Source organism: Mustelus asterias, unplaced genomic scaffold (assembly GCF_964213995.1).
Source record: "Mustelus asterias unplaced genomic scaffold, sMusAst1.hap1.1 HAP1_SCAFFOLD_2177, whole genome shotgun sequence".
Classification (NCBI taxonomy): Eukaryota; Metazoa; Chordata; class Chondrichthyes; order Carcharhiniformes; family Triakidae; genus Mustelus; species Mustelus asterias.
Window position 1 is genome coordinate 29,732 of NW_027592122.1, and position 23,432 is coordinate 53,163.

The following is a 23,432-nucleotide window of genomic DNA, read 5'->3' on the forward strand; positions in this document are numbered from 1 at the left end:
ACAGAAGGATATAGATAGGCTGGAAATTTGGGCAAAGAAATGGCAGATGGAGTTCAATCCAAATAAATGCGAAGTGATGCATTTTGGTAGAACTAACGTAGGGGGAAGCTATACGATAAATGGCAGAACCATAAAGGGTGTAGATACGCAGAGGGACCTGGGTGTGCAAGTCCACAGATCCTTGAAGGTGACGGCACAGGTGGAGAAGGTAATGAAGAAGGCATATGGCATGCTTGCCTTTACAGGACGGGGCATAGAGTATAAAAGTTGGGGTCTGATGTTGCAGTTGTATAGAACATTGGTTCGGCCGCATTTGGAATACTGCACCCAGTTCTGGTCGCCACACTACCAGAAGGACGTGGAGGCTTTAGAGAGAGTGCAGAGGAGGTTTACCAGGATGTTGCCTGGTATGGAAGGGCTTAGTTATGAGGAGAGATTGGGTAAACTGGGGTTGTTCTCACTGGAAAGACGGAGGATGAAGGGTGACCTATTAGAGGTGTATAAAATTATGAAAGGCATAGATAGGCGAACGGTGGGAAGCTTTTTCCCAGGTCGATGGTGACGTTCACGAGGGGTCGTAGGTTCAAGGTGAAGGGGGGGAGGTTTAACACAGATATCAGAAGGACGTATTTTACACAGAGGGTGGTGGGGGCCTGGAATGCGCTGCCGGGCAAGGTGGTGGAGGCAGACACACTGGGAACGTTTAAGACTTATCTAGATAGCCACATGAACGGAGTGGGAATGGAGGGATACAAAAGAATGGTCTAGTTGGGACCAGGGAGCAGCGCAGGCTTGGAGGGCCGAAGGGCTTGTTCCTGTGCTGTATTGCTCACGAAGGGTTGAGGGAAATCTGGAACGCTCTCCCCTCACCCCCACACCCCCTTTCCCAAAACCTAAGCTCTTGATGCTGGGCAGTGGGGGAGGGGGAGGTTGTAGGGGTGGCAGACGGGAGGGCTATTGGCCATTTATTGGGTTGTGGGGCAGGGGGCGGCTGGGGTTGTTCTGCTAACCAGGGTGGGGCGATGTGGTTACAATTCAGACCAGTGATCCGATTGGGATGGCAGGAGAGTCACGAGGGGCTGAGTGGCCTCCTTGTTCCCGTGTCACAGGCTCAATAACGGGGTTAAATGGCCTCCTGTTATGATGCGATTAGGCGAGATTTAGCTGGCATAGGTTGGGGAAGGAAACTGCAGGGGATGGGCACAATTGTAATGTGGAACTTGTTCAAGGAACAGCTACTACGCGTCCTTGATAAATATGTACCTGTCAGGCAGGGAGGAAGCAGACGTGAGAGGGAACCAGGGTTTACTAAGGAGGTTGAATCTCTTATGAAGAGGAAGAAGGGGACTTATGTTAAGATGAGACGTGAAGGCTCAGTTAGGGCGCTTGAGAGTTACAAGTTAGCCAGGAAGGACCTAAAGAAAGAGTTAAGAAGAGCCAGGAGGGGACGTGAGAAGTCTTTGGCAGGTAGGATCAAGGAAAACCCTAAAGCTTTCTATAGGTATGTCAGGAGTAAAAGAATGACTAGGGTACGATTAGGGCCAGTCAAGGACAGGAGTGGGAAGTTGTGCGTGGAGTCCGAAGAGATAGGAGAGGCGCCAAATGAATATTTTTCGTCAGTATTCACACTGGAGAGGGACAGTGTTGTCGAGGGGAGTACTGAGATGCAGGCTGTTGGACTGGATGGGATTGATGTTCATAAGGAGGAGGTGTTAGCAATTCTGGAAAGGGTAAAAATAGATAAGTCCCCTGGGCCGGATGGGATTTATCCGAGGATTCTCTGGGAGGCTCGAGAGGAGATTGCAGAGGCTTTGATCTTTGTGTCGTCATTGTCTACAGGAACAGTGCCAGAAGACTGGAGGATATCAAATGTTGTCCCCTTGTTCAAGAAGGGGAGTAGGGACAACCCTGGTAATTATAGACCGGTGAGCCTTACTTCTGTTGTGGGTAAAGTATTGGAAAGGATTATAAGAGATAGGATTTATAATCACCTAGAAAGGAATAATTTGATTAGGGATAGTCAGCTCGGTTTTGTGAAGGGTAGGTCGTGCCTCACAAACCTTATTGAGTTCTTTGAGAAGGTGACCAAAGAGGTGGATGAGGGTAAAGCGGTTGATGTGGTGTATATGGATTTCAGCAAAGCGTTTGATAAGGTTCCCCACGGTAAGCTTTTGCAGAAAATACGGACACATGGGATTGAGGGTGATTGAGTGGTTTGGATCAGGAATTGGCTAGCTGTAAGAAAACAGAGGGTGGTGGTTTATGGGAAATATTCATCCTGGAGTTCAGTTACGAGTGGTGTACCACAAGGATCTGTTTTGGGGCCACTGCTGTTTGTCATTTTTATTAATAACCTGGATGAGGGCGTAGAAGGATGGATTAGTAAATTTGCGGATGACACTAAAGTCGGTGGAGTTGTGGACAGTGCGGAGGGAAGTGGCAGGTTACAGAGGGACATAGATAAGCTGCAGAGCTGGGCTGAGAGGTGGCAAATGGAGTTTAATGCGGGAAAGTGTGAGATGATTCACTTTGGAAGGAGTAACAGGAATACAGAGTACTGGGCTAATGGTAAGATACTTGGTAGTGTGGATGAACAGAGGGATCTGAGTGTCCATGTGCATAGATCCCTGAAAGTTGGCACCCAGGTTGTTAGGGTTGTTAAGAAGGCGTACGGTGTGTTAGCTTTTATTGGTAGAGGGATTGAGTTTCGGAGCCAGGAGGTCATGCTGCAACTGTACAAAACTCTGGTGCGGCCGCATTTGGAGTATTGCGTACAGTTCTGGTCGCCGCATTATAGGAAAGGTGTGGAAGTGTTGGAAAGGGTGCAGAGGAAATTTACCAGGATGTTGCCTGGTATGGTGGGAAAATCGTATGAGGAAAGGCTGAGGGGCTTGAGGTTGTTTTCATTAGAGAGAAGAAGGTTAAGAGGTGACTTAATAGAGGCATACAAGATGATCAGAGGATTAGATAGGGTGGATAGTGAGAGCCTTTTTCCTCGGATGGTGATGCCTCGCACGAGGGGACATAGCTTTAAATTGAGGGGTGATAGATATAGGACAGCTGTCAGAGGTAGGTTCTTTACTCAGAGAGTAGTAAGGGCGTGGAATGCCCTGCCTGCAACAGTAGTGGACTCGTCAACATTAAGAGCGTTCAAATGGTTATTGGATAAACATATGGATGATATTGGAATAGTGTAGGTTAGATGGGCTTTAGATTGGTTTCACTGGTCGGCGCAACATCGAGGGCCGAAGGGCCTGTACTGCGCTGTAATGTTCTATATTCCAGTCTAACAGGTTTGAGAGGGGCTGAATGGCCTCCTCCTGTTCCTGTGGAACAGGTTTGAGAAGGGGCTGAATCGGCCTCCTCCTGTTCCTGTGTAACAGGCTCAAGTGAGAGGCTGAATGGCCTCCTGCTGTTCCTGTCTAACAGGCTGGAGAAGGGGCTGAATGGCCTCCTGCTGTTCCTGTGGAACAGGCTGAAGAGATAGGCTGAATGGCCTCCTGCTGTTCCTGTGGAACAGGCTTGAGAAGGGGCTGAATGGCCGCCTCCTCTTCCTGTGTAACAGGCCCAAGAGGAGGGGCTGAATGGCCTCCTCCTATTCCTGTCTAACAGGCCCAAGAGGAGGGGCTGAATGGCCGCCTCCTATTCCTGTCTAACAGGCTCAAGAGGGGGGGCTGAATAGCCTCCTCCTGTTCCAGTGTGACAGGCTGCCAAAGGGGCTGAACGGCCTCCTCCTGTTCCTATGTAGCAGGCTGGAAGAGGGCCTGAATGGCCCCTCAAAGCAATGGCCTGGATTTTCTGGGGGTCAGTAACAGGGGATTGTGACTGTAATTGAGAGTGGGGGGGGGGGGGGGGGGGGTGGGGGAATCCCTCGGCCCCGATGCTCGCTCGGTATGCTGACCCACTCATTAACTGAGCTTTGCAGGGTCTTTGAGGGATCTTGGGTTAGGGTTCAGAGGGGGTTGGGATGGGGGGAGGGGGGTGGGGTCGTCGTCACCTTGGCGAAGCCACTCTCTGACATCTTGTTCCTCAACCTGTGCGCAGAAACAGAAGACTCCTACACTGAATTCCCCTTCGACTACTTTGCGACGGATGCAGAGTACGAGGACCACAAGCAGGATTCCGTGCACGCGCAGGCCACCACCGAGGGGCTGGGGGAGCCGGAATCTGAGGCCGCTGAGGAGGTTAAAGGTGACGTTGCCACGTCGGAGGCGGGTGGACTGATTCCCGCCGGGAACCCGGGGGCCCCCACCCCGGCCCCGACCCCCGAAACGGCGCTGGTGCTGCCCGAGATGTTTGGAGTCCCTCGCTCGCCCAGCGGCCCCCGGGACCACCATGGGCGCCACCCGGCCGCGGACCCCCCCGGCGCAGGTCGGCCGGCGCCGAGCGGGGAGGGCCAGGAGACTCACAGCGGGGGGCCGGGGCCCCAGGACGGGGAGCCTGCCGTCGGGACAAAGTTCCGGACCCCCTTGGGGCGCGGGCCCCCGCCACGGCGGAAGGATTCGGCATTTCCGGCTGGATTCCCGGGCCAGGCGACCCAGGGGGAGCGGGAGACGGAGGGACCCCCGATGCCGGATCCGTACCCGCCCACAGGTGAGTGACAAAGATTCGAGGTGCAGGACGGAATTGCATTTGGGTAGCACCTCCTCCCACCGATGGCTGCCCCAGAATACTTTGCAGCCAATAGGGCACAGTAAGATCCCACAGACAGTCACGCGCCAGAGAGCTTGCTCAACCTGGGGCCATAGAATCTCCGGCAGTGCAGAAGGAGGCCATTCAGTCCATCGAGTCTGCACAGACTCTCCAACAGTGCATCTTAACCAGGCCCTCTCCCCCTACCCCATACCCATGCATTTAACATAGCCAATCCACCTAACCCGCACATCTTTGGACACTAAGGGACAATTTAGCACGGCCAATCCACCTAACCTGCACATCTTTGGAGACTAAGGGACAATTTAGCACGGCCAATCCACCTAACCCGCACATCTTTGGACACTAAGGGACAATTTAGCACGGCCAATCCACCTAACCTGCACATATTTGGACACTAAGGGACAATTTAGCACGGCCAATCCACCTAACCTGCACACCTTTGGACACTAAGGGACAATTTAGCATGGCCAATCTACCTAACCTGCACATCTTTGGACACTAAGGGACAATTTAGCATGGCCAATCCACCTAACCTGCGCATCTTTGGACACTAAGGGACAATTTAGCATGGCCAATCCACCTAACCTGCACATCTTTGGACACTAAGGGGCAATTTAGCATGGCCAATCCACCTAACCTGCACATCTTTGGACACTAAGGGGCAATTTAGCATGGCCAATCCCCCTAACCTGCACATCTTTGGACACTAAGGGACAATTTAGCACGGCCAATCCACCTAACCTGCACATCTTTGGACACTAAGGGACAATTTAGCATGGCCAATCCACCTAACCTGCACATCTTTGGACACTAAGGGACAATTTAGCACGGCCAATCCACCTAACCTGCACACCTCTGGACACTAAGGGACAATTTAGCACGGCCAATCCACCTAACCTGCACATCTTTGGACACTAAGGGACAATTTAGCACGGCCAATCCACCTAACCTGCACACCTTTGGACACTAAGGGACAATTTAGCATGGCCAATCTACCTAACCTGCACATCTTTGGACACTAAGGGACAATTTAGCATGGCCAATCCACCTAACCTGCGCATCTTTGGACACTAAGGGACAATTTAGCATGGCCAATCCACCTAACCTGCACATCTTTGGACACTAAGGGGCAATTTAGCATGGCCAATCCCCCTAACCTGCACATCTTTGGACACTAAGGGGCAATTTAGCATGGCCAATCCACCTAACCTGCACATCTTTGGACACTAAGGGACAATTTAGCACGGCCAATCCACCTAACCTGCACACCTTTGGACACTAAGGGACAATTTAGCATGGCCAATCTACCTAACCTGCACATCTTTGGACACTAAGGGACAATTTAGCATGGCCAATCCACCTAACCTGCGCATCTTTGGACACTAAGGGGCAATTTAGCATGGCCAATCCACCTAACCTGCACATCTTTGGACACTAAGGGGCAATTTAGCATGGCCAATCCCCCTAACCTACACATCTTTGGACACTAAGGGGCAATTTAGCATGGCCAATCCACCTAACCTGCACATCTTTGGACACTAAGGGGCAATTTAGCATGGCCAATCCCCCTAACCTACACATCTTTGGACACTAAGGGGCAATTTAGCATGGCCAATCCACCTAACCTGCACATCTTTGGACACTAAGGGGCAATTTAGCATGGCCAATCCCCCTAACCTACACATCTTTGGACACTAAGGGGCAATTTAGCATGGCCAATCCACCTAACCTGCACATCTTTGGACACTAAGGGGCAATTTAGCATGGCCAATCCACCTAACCTGCACATCTTTGGACACTAAGGGGCAATTTAGCATGGCCAATCCACCTAACCCGCACATCTTTGGACACTAAGGGGCAATTTAGCATGGCCAATCCACCTAACCTGCACATCTTTGGACACTAAGGGGCAATTTAGCATGGCCAATCCACCTAACCTGCACATCTTTGGACACTAAGGGGCAATTTAGCATGGCCAATCCACCTAACCCGCACATCTTTGGACACTAAGGGGCAATTTAGTATGGCCAATCCACCTAACCCGCACATCTTTGGACACTAAGGGTCAATTTAGTATGGCCAATACACCTTAGCTACACTTCTTTGGAGTGTGGGAGGAAACTGGAGCACCCGGAGGAAACCCACGCAGACACGGGGAGAACATGCAGACTCCACACAGACAGTGACCCAAGCCGGAAATCGAACCCGGGTCCCTGGTGCTGTGAGGCAGCAGGGCTAACCCGCTGTGCCACTGTTAACCCACCACCTCCCCCCCCCCCCCCCGCCAACGTGCCCCCATCGTCCTCCCACACGCCTCCACTCCCCCACACCTCGATCCTACACTCTTAACAATGCCCAACTGGGATCAAATGCAGTGAGGGGATAGGAGGAGGCTCATGGAGGGGGCGTGAGTCACCAGAACAGAGTGGAGGGGCCGAATGGCCTGCTGTAAATTGAGTTTCCAAAGTGGGGATCAAGGCAGGAGAATGGGGATGAGAAAAATATCAGCCATGATTGAATGGCGGAGGAGACTCGATGGGCCGAGTGGCCTCATTCTGCTCCTGGGTCTTATGGAGTTTTCAGGGCGAGTTGTGACTGGTCAGGAATGGACAAGGTGGAGACACGTTCGTCGCTCTCAATCCCAGAAACTGTCTAACACCAAACTCTAACCCAATCTCCAAAACTCTCTTCTCTTCCTTCTCTCTCTCCCTCCCTCTCTCTGACCTCCAGTTGCTGTGTTTCTCTACATTTTGGGATCCTCCTGTGCGCGCCCCTCCCCCTGGGTGCCTAATGAGTGAGCGAGGCGCCCTCCTCCACCCCCCCCCACCCTCACCACGAGGGAGAAGGCAGGAAAAGTAGGAGTTGAGGAGCGTCGCACGACCTCCTTGAGGGGCGGTACAGACTCTCTCGATGGACCGAATGGCCTACCTCCGCTCTGAACCTCATATGGGTCATCCTGGGACACCCCTCCCCCTTCCTCCCCTTCAGGAGTTTTGATTGGCTTGTTGTGGCGGAGGAGGAGGGAGGGAGTTGTGGGGGAGGGGGGGGAAAATGGCGGAAAGTTCTGGAAGCCATTCCCACTGGTGCTGGTGTAGGGGGCCCGAACACGTGTCATGTTGGGGGGAGGGGGTCCTTATTGTTCCACCTCCATCCCCACTCCTTCCCCTCCCCTCCAGACCCCACCCAGAACTTCCCCCCTCCTCCTCCTCCTGACCGTTGCCCTCACAAAGCGGCCAATCCCATTTCTCTCTCCCTCTCCGAGAGGGCGCCATTTTGTCTGGGAGTGCAATCTCACCGGTCTGGGCTTCCTCCGGCCGTGCCTTCTCCGAACTGACCGCTGTGGGGGGTAGTGGGGTTGGGAGGGGAATGGGGGGGGCACAGCTCCCGCGCAGACCCCAAGGAAGAGAGGGCTGAATGGCCTCCTCCTGTTCCTGCGTAAAAGGCCAGTTGGGTGTCCACTTTCGATTGTCAGTTGGGCGTCCAATTTTGTTTCGAAGTGCCCTCGAACGGGACCCTCTCCCCATCCCTCCACCCAACCCCTCCCATCCCCGTTCAGTCCCCCCCAGACAATCCAATTCCCAACTGCTCCGTTCTCTGTTCCCAGGGGAAAGTCCGGAACTGACGGGATACACCGGGACAGACGACCCGTTCCTCGGAGGCGGGGGGCCCCCTGAGACGGGAGGGGACCCCGGGTCTGGCCAGAGAGGGGGTGATCCTGGACACACCTCCCCCGTTCCGCCGCGGGACCAGCCGAAGAGGCCACCCCCCGACGTTCCCGGAGACGAGGAGGTGGACGACGGCGCGCGGCTGGAAGTCGGCACGGCCTCCACGGGCCGGGGGGCCACCTCCCGCGGCTCCTGGATGCGGAGCGAGCTCTCGGGCCACACCCCCCGCCCCACCGCCCCGGCCGCGGACCCGACCTCCGACCTCCACCCCCCCCTGCCCCTGACGACCCAAGGCGAAGGACGCCCCCCCGCGGAGGGGCCGGAAGATGCCAGGACCCCCGGAGACCACCGGACTCCGGACCCCCGGACGGAGGGCCCCGTCGCGCTGGACTCGCCCCCCGGCACGGAGGGAGGGGCCCCCCACTCGACTTCACCCCTCCCGCTTCCGGAGGAGGGAGGGACGGACAGGAGGGTGACGGAGGCACTCCCTCTCGCCCCTGAGCGAGCAGCGCCCACTCAGCGAGGAGCCTTCAACCGGGCAGTGGAACAGACAGGTAACTGGCAGAGGTGTGCCCTCCTGTACGCACTCCATGCCCTTATATCCAGGTACTAAACTGCCCACCCCTACTCCACCTCTCTCTTTCTCTCTCACCATCCCTCCCCCTTTACCCCGCTCTCTGCTGCGATCTCTAACTCCTGTTCAAGAAGAGGAAACCAGCACACAGTTAACCGATCCCTTAATACAAAGTCCGAGAGAACCAGTAGACCTTTGCACTGTTGTGGCAAAACTTCTGTGAAGTGTCCAGACCTCTTAATAATTTCAATGAAACTTTATTAAAAGTATTTTCCAAACATCGGTGCTGCTGTGTCTTTGTTCTTGAAGTGGCTAAACTAATCAACTAACCCACCCCTTGCTACGCCCTCCCTCTTTCCTACACCCCCATCCACCTTCCGTCGCCACCCACCTTTTGTCTTTTCATGACGTTTTGGCTTGCTGGAGGTTTGTACGAATGTCCCAGGCTCTGGCGTCTCTCTGCCGTGCTCCGAGGAAGAGGAGGGCGGGGGGGGGACACCTCAGAGGGTGCGGCGCTCCCTCAGCACCGACGCTCCCACAGTGCGGCGCTCCCTCACTGACCCTCCCACAGTGCGGCGCTCCCTCACTGACCCATCCACAGTGCGGCGCTCCCTCACTGACCCATCCACAGTGCGGCGCTCCCTCAGCACTGACCCTCCCACAGTGCGGCGCTCCCTCAGCACTGACACTCCGACAGTGCGGCGCTCCCTCAGCACTGACCCTCCCACAGTGCGGCGCTCCCTCAGCACCGACGCTCCGACAGTGTGGTGCTCCCTCAGCACTGAGCCTCCCGCAGTGCGGCGCTCCCTCAACACTGAGCCTCCCACAGTGCGGCGCTCCCTCAGCACCGACCCTCCCACAGTGCGGCGCTCCCTCAGCACCGACCCTCCCACAGTGCGGCGTTCCCTCAGCACTGACCCTCCCACAGTGCGGCGCTCCCTCAGCACCGACCCTCCCACAGTGCGGCGCTCCCTCAGCACCGACCCTCCCACAGTGCGGCGCTCCCTCAGCACCGACCCTCCCACAGTGCGGCGCTCCCTCAGCACTGACTCTCCCACAGTGCGGCGCTCCCTCAGCACCGACGCTCCCACAGTGCGGCGCTCCCTCAGCACTGACTCTCCCACAGTGCGGCGCTCCCTCAGCACCGACGCTCCCACAGTGCGGCGCTCCCTCAGCACTGACCCTCCCACAGTGCGGCGCTCCCTCAGCACTGACTCTCCCACAGTGCAGCCCTCACTCAGCACTGACTCTCCCACAGTGCGGCGCTCCCTCAGCGCTGACCCTCCCACAGTGCGGCGCTCCCTCAGCGCTGACCCTCCCACAGTGCGGCGCTCCCTCAGCGCTGACCCTCCCACAGTGCGGCGCTCCCTCAGCACTGACCCTCCCACAGTGCGGCGCCCCCTCAGCACTGACCCTATTGTGAATCCCAATGAAGTTTGAAATTTATTAGTGTCACGAATCGGCTTACATTAACACCGCAATGAAGTTAGTGTGGGAGGAGTTTAGTTTTGATGTCTCTAAAATGAAGATTGGAGATGATTGAAATGTTTCCATCAAGTTCTGAAATATTCCAGGTGGGGTGGGTAACCAGAGGGGCCACAGATTGTCGAGAATCGGGGAAAGGGAAGGGGGGGGAGATGGGGAGAATTTGGAATTAACAGCAGCAAGTTGTTGTAAAGTTAAAATGTATTTATTAGTCACAATTAAGCCTTACATTAACACCGCAATGAAGTTACTGTGAAATTCCCCTATCTGGAAGGGTTAGGGTGCAGATTCAACAGGAACTTTCTGAAGTTGGGGGGGGTGGATATTGGAGAAATGAGGGAGGATATTTCCCCTGGATACGGGTGGAGGGGTAGGGTTGGGGGCGAATGGGCGATAGCGTTCCAAGGGCTATCACGGACATGATGGGCAAAAGAGCCTTCTCCTTCCCTGATCTCCGTCTCCTGTTTGTGGGATCTTGCTGTGCACATCTTGGGCTGGGGCCAGCTCAGCGGCACTTCAGCCGGGAGGGCCGAGAGGAATGGTGGGGTGGGGCGGGGAACACACACGCTGGATAGATCTTTCGGAGGGCCAGTACGGGTTAAATGGACCAAATGGCTTCCTCCTCTGATGCGTCGTCCCCATTCCGGTCGCCAGTCTCTGGTTCCTGTGATCAGAGGCACCTCAATCAGGAATGTGGCGGGGCCTGAGGGGGTGGAGGAGGGGGGAGACCATTCGGTCCCTCCAAGCTGTCCCACCATTCAATAAGGTTGCGGCTGATTGGACTGCGACCTCATCCCCACATTCTCGTCCGTAGAATCCCTACGCTGCAGAGAGAGGCCCTTTGGCCCATCGAGTCTGCACCGGCCCATCCTATCCCCTTATCCTACATATTTAGCATGGCCAATCCCCCTAACCTCCACCTCTTTGGACACTAAGGGGCAATTTAGCATGGCCAATCCCCCTAACCTGCACATCTTTGGACACGAAGGGGCAATTTAGCATGGCCAATCCCCCTAACCTGCACATCTTTGGACACTAAGGGGCAATTTAGCATAGCCAATCCGCCTAACCCGCACATCTTTGGACACTAAGGGGCAATTTAGCATGGCCAATCCCCCTAACCTGCACATCTTTGGACACTAAGGGGCAATTTAGCACGGCCAATCCACCTAACCTGCACATCTTTGGACACTAAGGGGCAATTTAGCATGGCCAATCCCCCTAACCTGCACATCTTTGGACACTAAGGGACAATTTAGCACGGCCAATCCACCTAACCTGCACATCTTTGGACACTAAGGGGCAATTTAGCATGGCCAATCCACCTAACCTGCACATCTTTGGACACTAAGGGGCAATTTAGCATAGCCAATCCGCCTAACCCGCACATCTTTGGACACTAAGGGGCAATTTAGCATGGCCAATCCCCCTAACCTGCACATCTTTGGACACTAAGGGGCAATTTAGCACGGCCAATCCACCTAACCTGCACATCTTTGGACACGAAGGGGCAATTTAGCATGGCCAATCCCCCTAACCTGCACATCTTTGGACACGAAGGGGCAATTTAGCATGGCCAATCCCCCTAACCTGCACATCTTTGGACACTAAGGGGCAATTTAGCATAGCCAATCCGCCTAACCCGCACATCTTTGGACACTAAGGGGCAATTTAGCATGGCCAATCCCCCTAACCTGCACATCTTTGGACACTAAGGGGCAATTTAGCACGGCCAATCCACCTAACCTGCACATCTTTGGACACTAAGGGGCAATTTAGCATGGCCAATCCCCCTAACCTGCACATCTTTGGACACTAAGGGACAATTTAGCACGGCCAATCCACCTAACCTGCACATCTTTGGACACTAAGGGGCAATTTAGCATGGCCAATCCACCTAACCTGCACATCTTTGGACACTAAGGGACAATTTAGCACGGCCAATCCCCCTAACCTGCACATCTTTGGACACTAAGGGACAATTTAGCACGGCCAATCCACCTAACCTGCACATCTTTGGACACTAAGGGGCAATTTAGCACGGCCAATCCACCTAACCTGCACATCTTTGGACACTAAGGGACAATTTAGCACGGCCAATCCACCTAACCTGCACATCTTTGGACACTAAGGGACAATTTAGCACGGCCAATCCACCTAACCCGCACATCTTTGGACACTAAGGGGCAATTTAGCATGGCCAATCCACCTAACCTGCACATCTTTGGAGTGTGGGAGGAAACCCACGGGGAGAACATGCAAACTCCACACAGACAGTGACTCGAGCCGGGAATCGAACCCGGGACCCTGGCGCTGTGAGGCAGCAGCACTAACCACTGTGCTACCGTGCTGCCCCCATCTTTTAGGCTCCCTCAGAAGTAGCAGCCGGAGTTTCAGGTTCCCCCCATCTCAGGACCTGGAATTTACCATCTCCCGTTCTGATAAACACCACGGAGCGTTGGCCCAAGAGCGATCTTAATCCCAGGGATCTGCCTCGGTAACTGATGACTCAAGAGGTGGGTTCAAAGGTGCAGATGGATGGTTGGAGAGAGAGAGAGGTGGAGAGGTTTAGGGAGGGAATTCCAGAGCTTAGGGCCTCCACCAGGCCGCTGAAAGCACGGCCGCCAATGGCGGAGCGATGGGAATTGGGGAATGATCGAGAGGCCGGAATTGGAGGATTCGAAAGGTCGAAGGTCACCAGGCTGCGATGGCGATGGACAGGCCAGGAGCTAAGGCAGTGCGAAGAATGGGGGCCACCTTTGCAAAGCTGGCCGCATTTGGGGGTCCAGTCCCCAGGTGACACGTACCCCAGCTCGAAGCTCAAACATTACAACTGACCGAAGAACTATCAGCGCCGGATAACGGGATCTCTGTGTGTGAGGGAACAGATACAATATTTAAATATATAATGCACACACTCATTGTGTAACACTCACACTCCCTGTGTAACCTCACACTCCCTGTGTAACCCTCACACTCACTGTGTAACACTCACACTCCCTGTGTAACCTCACACTCACTGTGTAACACTCTCACTCACTGTGTGACACACACTCACTGTGTAACCCTCACACTCACTGTGTGACACTCACACTCACTGTGTGACACTCACACTCACTGTGTGACACTCTCACTCACTGTGTGACACTCACACTCACTGTGTGACACTCACACTCACTGTGTAACACTCTCACTCACTGTGTGACACTCACACTCACTGTGTGACACTCACACTCACTGTGTGACACTCACTCACTGTGTGACACTCTCACTCACTGTGTGACACTCACACTCACTGTGTGACACTCACACTCCCTGTGTAACACTCACACTCACTGTGTGACACTCACACTCACTGTGTAACACTCTCACTCACTGTGTAACACTCTCAGTTACTGTGTAACACTCTCAGTTACTGTGTAACCCTCACACTCACTGTGTAACCCTCACACTCACTGTGTAACCCTCACACTCAGTGTAATGCTCACACTCACACACTGTGTAACACTCGCACACTCACTGTGTAACACTCACACATTCACTGTGCAACACTCACACTCACTGTGTAACACTCACACTCACTGTGTAAATCTCTCACTCCCTGTGTAACAGTCACACTCCCTGTGTAACCCTCACACTCACTGTGCAAAACTCACACTCACTGTAACAGTCACACTCACACTCCCTGTGTAACACACTCACTGTGTGACACTCACACTCACTGTGTAACACTCACTCTCACTGTGTGACACTCACACTCACTGTGTAACACACACACTCACTGTGTAACCCTCACACTCCCTGTGTAACGCTCACACTCGCTGTGTAACACTCACACTCGCTGTGTAACACTCACATTCACTGTGCAACACTCACAAACACTGTTTAACACTCACACTCACTGTTTAACACTCACACTCACTGTGTAACACACACACTCACTGTGTAACACACACACTCACTGTGTAACACTTACACTCACAGTGTGACACACACTCTGTGTAACACTCACACTCACTGTGTAACACTGACACTCACACCCACTGTGTAACACTCACTCCCTGTGTAACAGTCACACTCCCTGTGTAACACTCACACTCACTGCAACACTCACACTCACTGTAACACTCACTCACTGTGTAACACTCACTCACTGTGCAACACTCACACTCCCTGTGTAACACTCACACTCACTGTGTAAGACTCACACTCATTGTGTAACACTCACACTCACTGTGTAACAGTCGCATTCACACTCCCTGTGTAATGCACACTCACTGTGTAACCCTCACACTCACTGTGCAAAACTCACACCCACTGTGTAAAACTCTCACACACTGTAACACTCACACTCACTGTGTAACTCACACACTCCCTGTGTAACACTCACACTCCCTGTGTAACACTCACACTCCCTGTGTAACACTCACAGTTTAACACACACTCAGTGTAATACACACACTCACTGTGTAACACTCACACTCCCTGTGTAACACTCACAGTTTAACACACACTCAGTGTAATACACACACTCACTGTGTAACACTCACACTGTGTAACACTCACACTCATTGTGTAAAACTCACACTCACTGTGTAACACTCACTGTGTAACACTCACACTCACTCACTGTGTCACCGTCACACTCACACTCACTGTGTAACACTCACACAGTGAGTGTGAGTTTTACACAGTGAGTGTGAGTTTTACACAGTGAGTGTGACTGTTACAGTGAGTGTGAGTTTTACACAGTGAGTATAACAGTCGCACTCACACTCCCTGTGTAACACCCACACTCCCTGTGTAACACCCACACTCCCTGTGTAACACCCACACTCACTGCGTAACGCACACTCACTGCGTAACACTCACACTCACTGTGTAACACACTCACTGTGTAAAACTCACACTCATTGTGTAACAGTCACACTCACACTCCCTGTGTAATGCACACTCACTGTGTGACACTCACACTCCCTGTGTAAAACTCACACTCCCTGTGTAAAACCCACACTCACTGTGTAACACTCACACTCACTGTGTAACACTCACACTCAGTGTAACACTCACTCACTGTGTAACCATCACACTCACTTTGTAACACACACTCACTGTGTAACCCTCACACTCACCGTGTAACACACACACACTCACTGTGTAACGCACACTCACTGTGTAACTCACACACTCACTATGTAACCCTCACACTCACTGTGTAACACTCACACTCATTGTGTAACCGTCACACACTCTGTGTAACACTCACACTCACTGTGTAAAACTCACACTCACTGTGTAACACACACTCCCACTCACTGTGTCACACTCACACGCACTGTGTAACACTCTCACTCCCTGTGTAACACTCTCACTCCCTGTGTAACACTCTCACTCACATTATCCTGACAATCTCACCCTCGTTTTTCCAGACACTTGCTTCCCGAATCCCTGTGCGAATGGTGGAACTTGTGTGGAGGAAGATAGCATCTTCTCCTGTGTTTGCCTTCCCACGTACACGGGCAGTCTGTGCCACCTGGGTGAGTGTCTGTAACTGTGCCCACAGCGCGGGTGAACCATCAGGTCCAGAGTTAACGTTTGCACCTCTCGCCTCGACTCTGCACCCCCGAGACTCTCTGTCCCCTTTCCCAGTTTCTGGAGAGATATCGACTAAATCTGAACTTCCAGTGTCAGAGGGAGTGCCGCACTGTGGGAGGGTCAGTGCTGAGGGAGCGCCGCACTGTGGGAGGGTCAGTGCTGAGGGAGCGCCGCACTGTGGGAGGGTCAGTGCTGAGGGAGCGCCGCACTGTGGGAGGGTCAGTGCTGAGGGAGCGCCGCACTGTGGGAGGGTCAGTGCTGAGGGAGCGCCGCACTGTGGGAGTGTCAGTGCTGAGGGAGCACCGCACTGTGGGAAGGTCAGTGCTGAGGGAGCGCCGCACTGTGGGAGGGTCAGTGCTGAGGGAGCACCGCACTGTGGGAAGGTCAGTGCTGAGGGAGCGCCGCACTGTGGGAGGGTCGGTGCTGAGGGAGCGCCGCACTGTGGGAGGGTCAGTGCTGAGGGAGCGCCACACTGTGGGAGGGTCAGTGCTGAGGGAGCACCGCACTGTGGGAGGGTCGGTGCTGAGGGAGCGCCGCACTGTGGGAGGGTCGGTGCTGAGGGAGCACCGCACTGTGGGAGGGTCGGTGCTGAGGGAGTGCCGCACAGTGGGAGGGTACGCGCTGAGGGAGCACGACACTGTGGGAGGGTCAGTGCTGAAGGAGCGCCGCATTGTGGGAGGATCGGTGCTGAGGGAGCGCCGCACTGTGGGAGGGTTCGCGCTGAGGGAGCGCTGATCTGTTGGAGGGTCGGTGCTGAGGGAGCGCCGCACTGTGGGAAGGTCAGTGCTGAGGGAGCGCCGCACTGTGGGAGGGTCAGTGCTGAGGGAGCGCCCCACTGTGGGAGGGTCAGTGCTGAGGGAGCGCCCCACTGTGGGAGGGTCAGTGCTGAGGGAGCGCCGCACTGTGGGAGGGTCAGTGCTGAGGGAGCGCCGCACTGTGGGAAGGTCAGTGCTGAGGGAGCGCCGCACTGTGGGAGGGTCAGTGCTGAGGGAGCGCCGCACTGTGGGAGGGTCAGTGCTGGGGGAGCGCCGCACTGTGGGAGGGTCAGTGCTGAGGGAGCGCCGCACTGTGGGAGGGTCAGTGCTGAGGGAGCGCCGCACTGTGGGAGGGTCAGTGCTGAGGGAGCGCCGCACTGTGGGATTAACAGTCTGTTGCCTCTCTCTCGGCATAGATGAGGTGACTTGTGAGGTGGGATGGCTGAAGTTTCTGGGCTATTGCTACAAGCACCATCGGGGGCGCCGTACCTGGGAGTCGGCTGAGGAGCAGTGCCGGTCTGAGGGGGGACATCTGACCAGCATCATGACTCCCGAGGAACAGAAATTTATTAACGGTAAGCCCGCTGTCGACCTGTGTCTTCCAACCCAGCGTCTGCATCCCGCACCCTCCCGACGAAGGCCCCTTCGCTCAGAGGGGACTTCACATTCCCAGCGAAACACTCGTTATCTCACAAGTGGCACCAACACACTTTGCAGCCAATGAACTGCCCTCTGCAGTGTGGCCACTGTTGAAATGTCAGAAACGCAGCAATTGGTACAAAGTAAGATCCCACGACACCAGGGGACAATTTAGCACGGCCAATCCCCCTATCCCACACATCTTTGGACACTAAGGGACAATTTAGCATGGCCAATCCCCCTATCCCACACATCTTTGGACACTAAGGGACAATTTAGCATGGCCAATCCCCCTATCCCACACATCTTTGGACACTAAGGGACAATTTAGCATGGCCAATCCCCCTATCCCACACATCTTTGGACACGAAGGGACAATTTAGCATGGCCAATCCACCTAACCCGCACATCTTTGGACACGAAGGGACAATTTAGCATGGCCAATCCACCTAACCTGCACATCTTTGGACACTAAAGGGTAATTTAGCATGGCCAATCCACCCTAACCTGCACATCCTTGGACACTAAGGGGCAATTTAGCATGGCCAATCCACCTAACCTGCACATCTTTGGACACTAAGGGACAATGTAGCACGGCCAATCCCCCGAACCTGCACATCTTTGGACACTAAAGGGTAATTTAGCATGGCCAATCCACCTAACCTGCACATCTTTGGACACTAAGGGACAATGTAGCACGGCCAATCCCCCGAACCTGCACATCTTTGGACACTAAGGGACAATGTAGCACGGCCAATCCACCCTAACCTGCACATCCTTGGACACTAAGGGGCAATTTAGCATGGCCAATCCCCCAAACCTATACATCTTTGGACACTAAGGGGTAATTTAGCATGGCCAATCCACCTAACCCACGTATCTTTGGACACTAAGGGGCAATTTAGCATGGCCAATCCCCCTAACCTGCACATCTTTGGGCACTAAGGGGCAATTTAGCACGGCCAATCCACCTCACCTACTCATTTTTGGACACTAAGGGGCAATTTAGCATGGCCAATCTCGCTCACCTGCACATCTTTGGACACTAAGGGGGTCTAGCTCAGGGGGGGTTCAGGAATAGGGCCTGGGTGGGATTGCGGTTGGTGCAAACTCGATGGGCCGAATGGCCTCCTGCACTGTTGGGATTCTATAGTTCTACATGTGACTCCAGAGCCACACAGCAATGTGGTTGACTCTCAACTCTCCTCTCCAAGGGCAACTGGGGATGGGCAATAAATGCTGGGACCAGCCAGCGACGCCCATGTCCCAGGAATGGATAAAGAAAAACGCCATTCACGAGCAACATGAGATGCATACTTTTCTTAAAGGAGTAGTAACGTGACCCAAAGCTAACCCCCTCTTCCATCTCTCTGTATTTGCAGAGCGCTTTAAGGAGTATCAGTGGATTGGATTGAATGATAAAATTATTGAGGATGATTTCCAATGGTCAGATGGAAAACAGTTGGTGAGTTTTCATTGCGATCAACCAATGATTGACCAGTGCTCTGGCGGGAGACAGGAGAGAGGCTGCCCCACCAGGACTCAACCTGGGATGACCCTCCCACAGTGCGGCGCTCCCTCAGCACTGACCCTCCCACAGTGCGGCGCTCCCTCAGCACTGACCCTCCCACAGTGCGGCGCTCCCTCAGCACTGACCCTCCCACAGTGCGGCGCTCCCTCAGCACTGACCCTCCCACAGTGCGGCGCTCCCTCAGCACAGACCCTCACACAGTGCGGCGCTCCCTCAGCACAGACGCTCCCACAGTGCGGCGCTCCCTCAGCACAGACCCTCCCACAGTGCGGAGCTCCCTCAGCACTGACCCTCCCACAGTCCGGGGCTCCCTCTGCACTGACCCTCCCACAGTGCGGCGCTCCCTCAGCACTGACCCTCCCACAGTGCGGCGCTCCCTCAGCACAGACCCTCCCACAGTGCGGCGCTCCCTCAGCACTGACCCTCCCACAGTGCGGCGCTCCCTCAGCACTGACCCTCCCACAGTCCGGGGCTCCCTCAGCACTGACCCTCCCACAGTGCGGCGCTCCCTCGGCACTGACCCTCCCACAGTGCGGCGCTCCCTCAGCACTGACCCTCCCACAGTGCGGCGTTCCCTCAGCACTGACCCTCCCACAGTGCGGCACTCCCTCGGCACTGACCCTCCCACAGTGCGGCGCTCCCTCAACACTGACCCTCCCACAGTGCGGCGCTCCCTCAGCACTGACCCTCCCGCAGTGCGGCGCTCCTCAACACTGACCCTCCCACAGTGCGGCGCTCCCTCAGCACCGACCCTCCCACAGTGCGGCACTCCCTCGGCACTGACCCTCCCACAGTGCGGCGCTCCCTCAGCACTGACCCTCCCACAGTGCGGAGCTCCCTCAGCACCGACCCTCCCACAGTGCGGCGCTCCCTCAGCACTGACCCTCCCACAGTGCGGCGCTCCCTCAGCACCGACCCTCCCACAGTGTGGCGCTCCCTCAGCACTGACCCTCCAAACGTTTGGATCAAGTTGTTGTCAACTTTTGGAAGGAGCTTTACACAGCAGGATAGATTGAACAGGCTTGAGGCTCTTTTCCCCAGAAAGCTGAGGCAGGGGGTGACCTGTTTGAGATCCTTAAATTTCTGTTCGTTTGTAACAGGCTTAAGGGAGAGGGGGCTGAATGGCCTCCTCCTGTTCCTGTGTAACAGGCTTGAGAGAGAGGGGCTGAATGGCCTCCTCCTGTTCCTGTGTAACAGGCTCAAAAGAGCTAGGGGATGAATGGCCTCCTCCTGTTCCTGTGTAACAGGCTCAAAAGAGCTAGGGGATGAATGGCCTCCTCCTGTTCCTGTGTAACAGACTTGAGAGAGAGGGGCTGAATGGCCTCCTCCTGTTCCTGTGTAACAGACTTGAGAGAGAGGGGCTGAATGGCCTCCTCCTGTTCCTGTGTAACAGGCTCGGAGGAGTTAGTGGCTGAATGGCCTCCTCCTGCTCCTGTGTAATAGGTTGGAGGGAGAGAGGGACTGAATGGCCTCCTCCTGTTCCTGTGTAACAGACTTGAGAGAGAGGGGCTGAATGGCCTCCTCCTGTTCCTGCGTAACAGACTTGAGAGAGAGGGGCTGAATGGCCTCCTCCTGTCCCTGTGTAACAGGCTCGAAAGAGAGAGGGGCTAAATGGCCTCCTCCTGTCCCTGTGTAACAGGCTCGAAAGAGAGAGGGGCTGAATGGCCTCCTCCTGTTCCTGTGTCAGAGGCTCAAGGGAGAGGGGCTGGATGGCCTCCTATTCCTGTGTAACAGGCTCGAGAGGGGTCGAATGGCCTCCTGTTTTTTTGCTGGTCATTCCTCGCGCTAACAGTCTGTTGTTTCTCACCCTGCTGGTTCTTGTCGCCACCCCGCCGGACCCCAGCTCTACGAGAACTGGCACAGCGGGCAACCGGATAGCTTCTTCACCTCGGGGGAGAACTGCGTGGTGATGGTGTGGCACAAAGGGGGCCGGTGGAGTGACGTTCCCTGCAATTATTTCCTGGCTTTCACTTGCAAGAAGGGCACCAGTAAGTATCCAGCTCCCCCGCTCCCCCTCCAGATACCCCCGTTAACCCCCTGCGCCCATGAGAGACAATCTTGAATACCACCGCAATCCAGTCGGTCTCTGAACGTTTCTACGACCCAAGAGGAATAATACCAAATTCTCCAGCCTCCCGCCACGTAGATTTCAGTCCCTCCTCCACCCTCATCCTCTGGGTCAGTCTCCCCCTCCCCTCACCCTCCTTTCCACCCCCCCTCCCCTCACCCTCCCTTCCCCTCCCTTCCCCCCTCCCCTCACCCTCCCTTCCCCTCCCCTCCCCTCAACCTCCCTTCCCCCCCTCCCCTCACCCTCCCTTCCCCCCCGCTCCCCTCACCCTCCCTTCCCCACCCCTCCCCCTCCCTTCCCCCCCTCCCCTCACCCTCCCTTCCCCCCCTCCCCTCACCCTCCCTTCCCCCCCCCTCCCCTCACCCTCCCTTCCCCCCCCCTCCCCTCACCCTCCCTTCCCCCCTCCACCCACCGTCCGAGCCCTCTCACGACTCTCCTCTTCTCTCTGTCCCCCTCTGCGAACCTGTAACCTAGGCTCCTGTGGTGCGCCCCCGGCTCTGGAGGAAGCCCGGGTCCTCGGCAAACCCAAACCCCGCTACGAGACCGACTCCATTGTGAGATACCAGTGCAAGGCGGGCTACACCCAACGCCAACTGCCCACGGTCAGGTGCCAAGCGGACGGGAGCTGGGAACGGCCTCAGATCATCTGCACCCGGGGTAAGTCGGAGACTGGCGGGGCAGGACAGCGGGTACAACTCAATACCAGAGAACGTGTAACCCCCGTGCTGTACCCGTCCTGGGAGTGTTTGATGGGGGACAGTGTAGAGGGAGCTTTACTCTGTATCTAACCCCGTGCTGTACCTGTCCTGGGAGTGTTTGATGAGGGACAGTGTAGAGGGAGCTTTACTCTGTATCTAACCCCGTGCTGTACCTGTCCTGGGAGTGTTTGATGAGGGACAGTGTAGAGGGAGCTTTACTCTGTATCTAACCCCGTGCTGTTCCTGTCCTGGGAGTGTTTGATGGGGACAGTGTAGAGGGAGCTTTACTCTGTATCTAACCCCGTGCTGTACCTGTCCTGGGAGTGTTTGATGGGGACAGTGTAGAGGGAGCTTTACTCTGTATCTAACCCCGTGCTGTACCTGTCCTGGGAGTGTTTGATGGGGACAGTGTAGAGGGAGCTTTACTCTGTATCTAACCCCGTGCTGTCCCTGTCCTGGGAGTGTTTGATGGGGACAGTGCAGAGGGAGCTTTGCTCTGTATCTAACCCCGTGCTGTACCTGTCCTGGGAGTGTTTGATGGGGGATAGTGTAGAGGGAGCTTTACTCTTAAAAAAAATCATAGAAACCCTACAGTACAGAAAGAGGCCATTCAGCCCATCGAGTCTGCACCGACCATAATCCCACCCAGGCCCTACCCCCATATCCCTACATATTTTACCCACTAACCTCTCTAATCTACACATCCCAGGACACTAAGGGGCAATTTTAGCATGGCCAATCAACCTAACCTGCACATCTTTGGACTGTGGGAGGAAACCGGAGCACCCGGAGGAAACCCACACAGACACGAGGAGAATGTGCAAACTCCACACAGACAGTGACCCAAGCCGGGAATCGAACCCAGGTCCCTGGAGCTATGAAGCAGCAGTGCTAACCACTGTTGTACCGTGTATCTAACCCCGTGCTGTACCTGTCCTGGGAGTGTTTGATGGGGGGTAGTGTAGGGGGAGCTTTACTCTGTATCTAACGCCGTGCTGTACCTATCCTGGGAGTGTTTGATGGGGGACAGTGTAGAGGGAGCTTTACTCTGTATCTAACCCCGTGCTGTACTTGTCCTGGGAGTGTTTGATGGGGGACAGTGTAGAGGGAGCTTTACTCTGTATCTAACCCCGTGCTGTACCTGTCCTGGGATTGTTTGATGGGGACAGTGTAGAGGGAGCTTTACTCTGTATCTAACCCCGTGCTGTACCTGTCCTGGGAGTGTTTGATGGGGGACAGTGTAGAGGGAGCTTTACTCTGTATCTAACCCCGTGCTGTACCTGTCCTGGGAGTGTTTGATGGGGGATAGTGTAGAGGGAGCTTTACTCTGTATCTAACCCCGTGCTGTACCTGTCCTGGGAGTGTTTGATGGGGATTTATTTCCAGAATTCTTTACCCTCTCCTGATGAAAAATAATCCTTGTTTTTTATCGTTCGTTTTTCCAGCTTCTAATTACACTCAGGCTGCCCAGACAGAGGGTAACAGCGCATCCTCGGAGATGGCTACGATATTAAGATAAGGATGGGGGAGGTACCTACCTGAGCGCCCTCGAGGATGCAGCGAGGGGTCTCTGAACACTTACTAACCGAGGACAATCTGAATGGAGATCTTCATCGTCGATATCTCACCTTTATACCGATTCCCCCCGAATGGTATCACCAGCTTCAGAGAATCACACGATGCCTTTGCCTTTTGCCCCGATCCGGAACAAAGGGATTCGGAAAACTCCAGCTGAACCTGGACACTAACCCTCGGAGGGCCTGTGT

The 23,432-nt window shown here is 54.8% G+C and overlaps 1 protein-coding gene across 1 annotated transcript in view; it reads left to right on the forward strand.

The window, feature by feature from the left end:
• Positions 1 to 23,185, forward strand: part of LOC144489429 (brevican core protein-like) — a 39,839-nt gene extending 16,654 nt beyond the window's left edge. The window contains exons 6-13 of the mRNA XM_078207274.1: positions 4,045 to 4,593; positions 8,261 to 8,875; positions 15,810 to 15,917; positions 17,147 to 17,305; positions 18,752 to 18,834; positions 20,744 to 20,888; positions 21,443 to 21,625; positions 23,112 to 23,185. Of these exons, the coding sequence (XP_078063400.1) occupies positions 4,045 to 4,593; positions 8,261 to 8,875; positions 15,810 to 15,917; positions 17,147 to 17,305; positions 18,752 to 18,834; positions 20,744 to 20,888; positions 21,443 to 21,625; positions 23,112 to 23,185 (1,916 nt within the window). The remainder of the gene's footprint in view (positions 1 to 4,044; positions 4,594 to 8,260; positions 8,876 to 15,809; positions 15,918 to 17,146; positions 17,306 to 18,751; positions 18,835 to 20,743; positions 20,889 to 21,442; positions 21,626 to 23,111) is intronic.
• Positions 23,186 to 23,432: the final 247 nt, after the last annotated feature.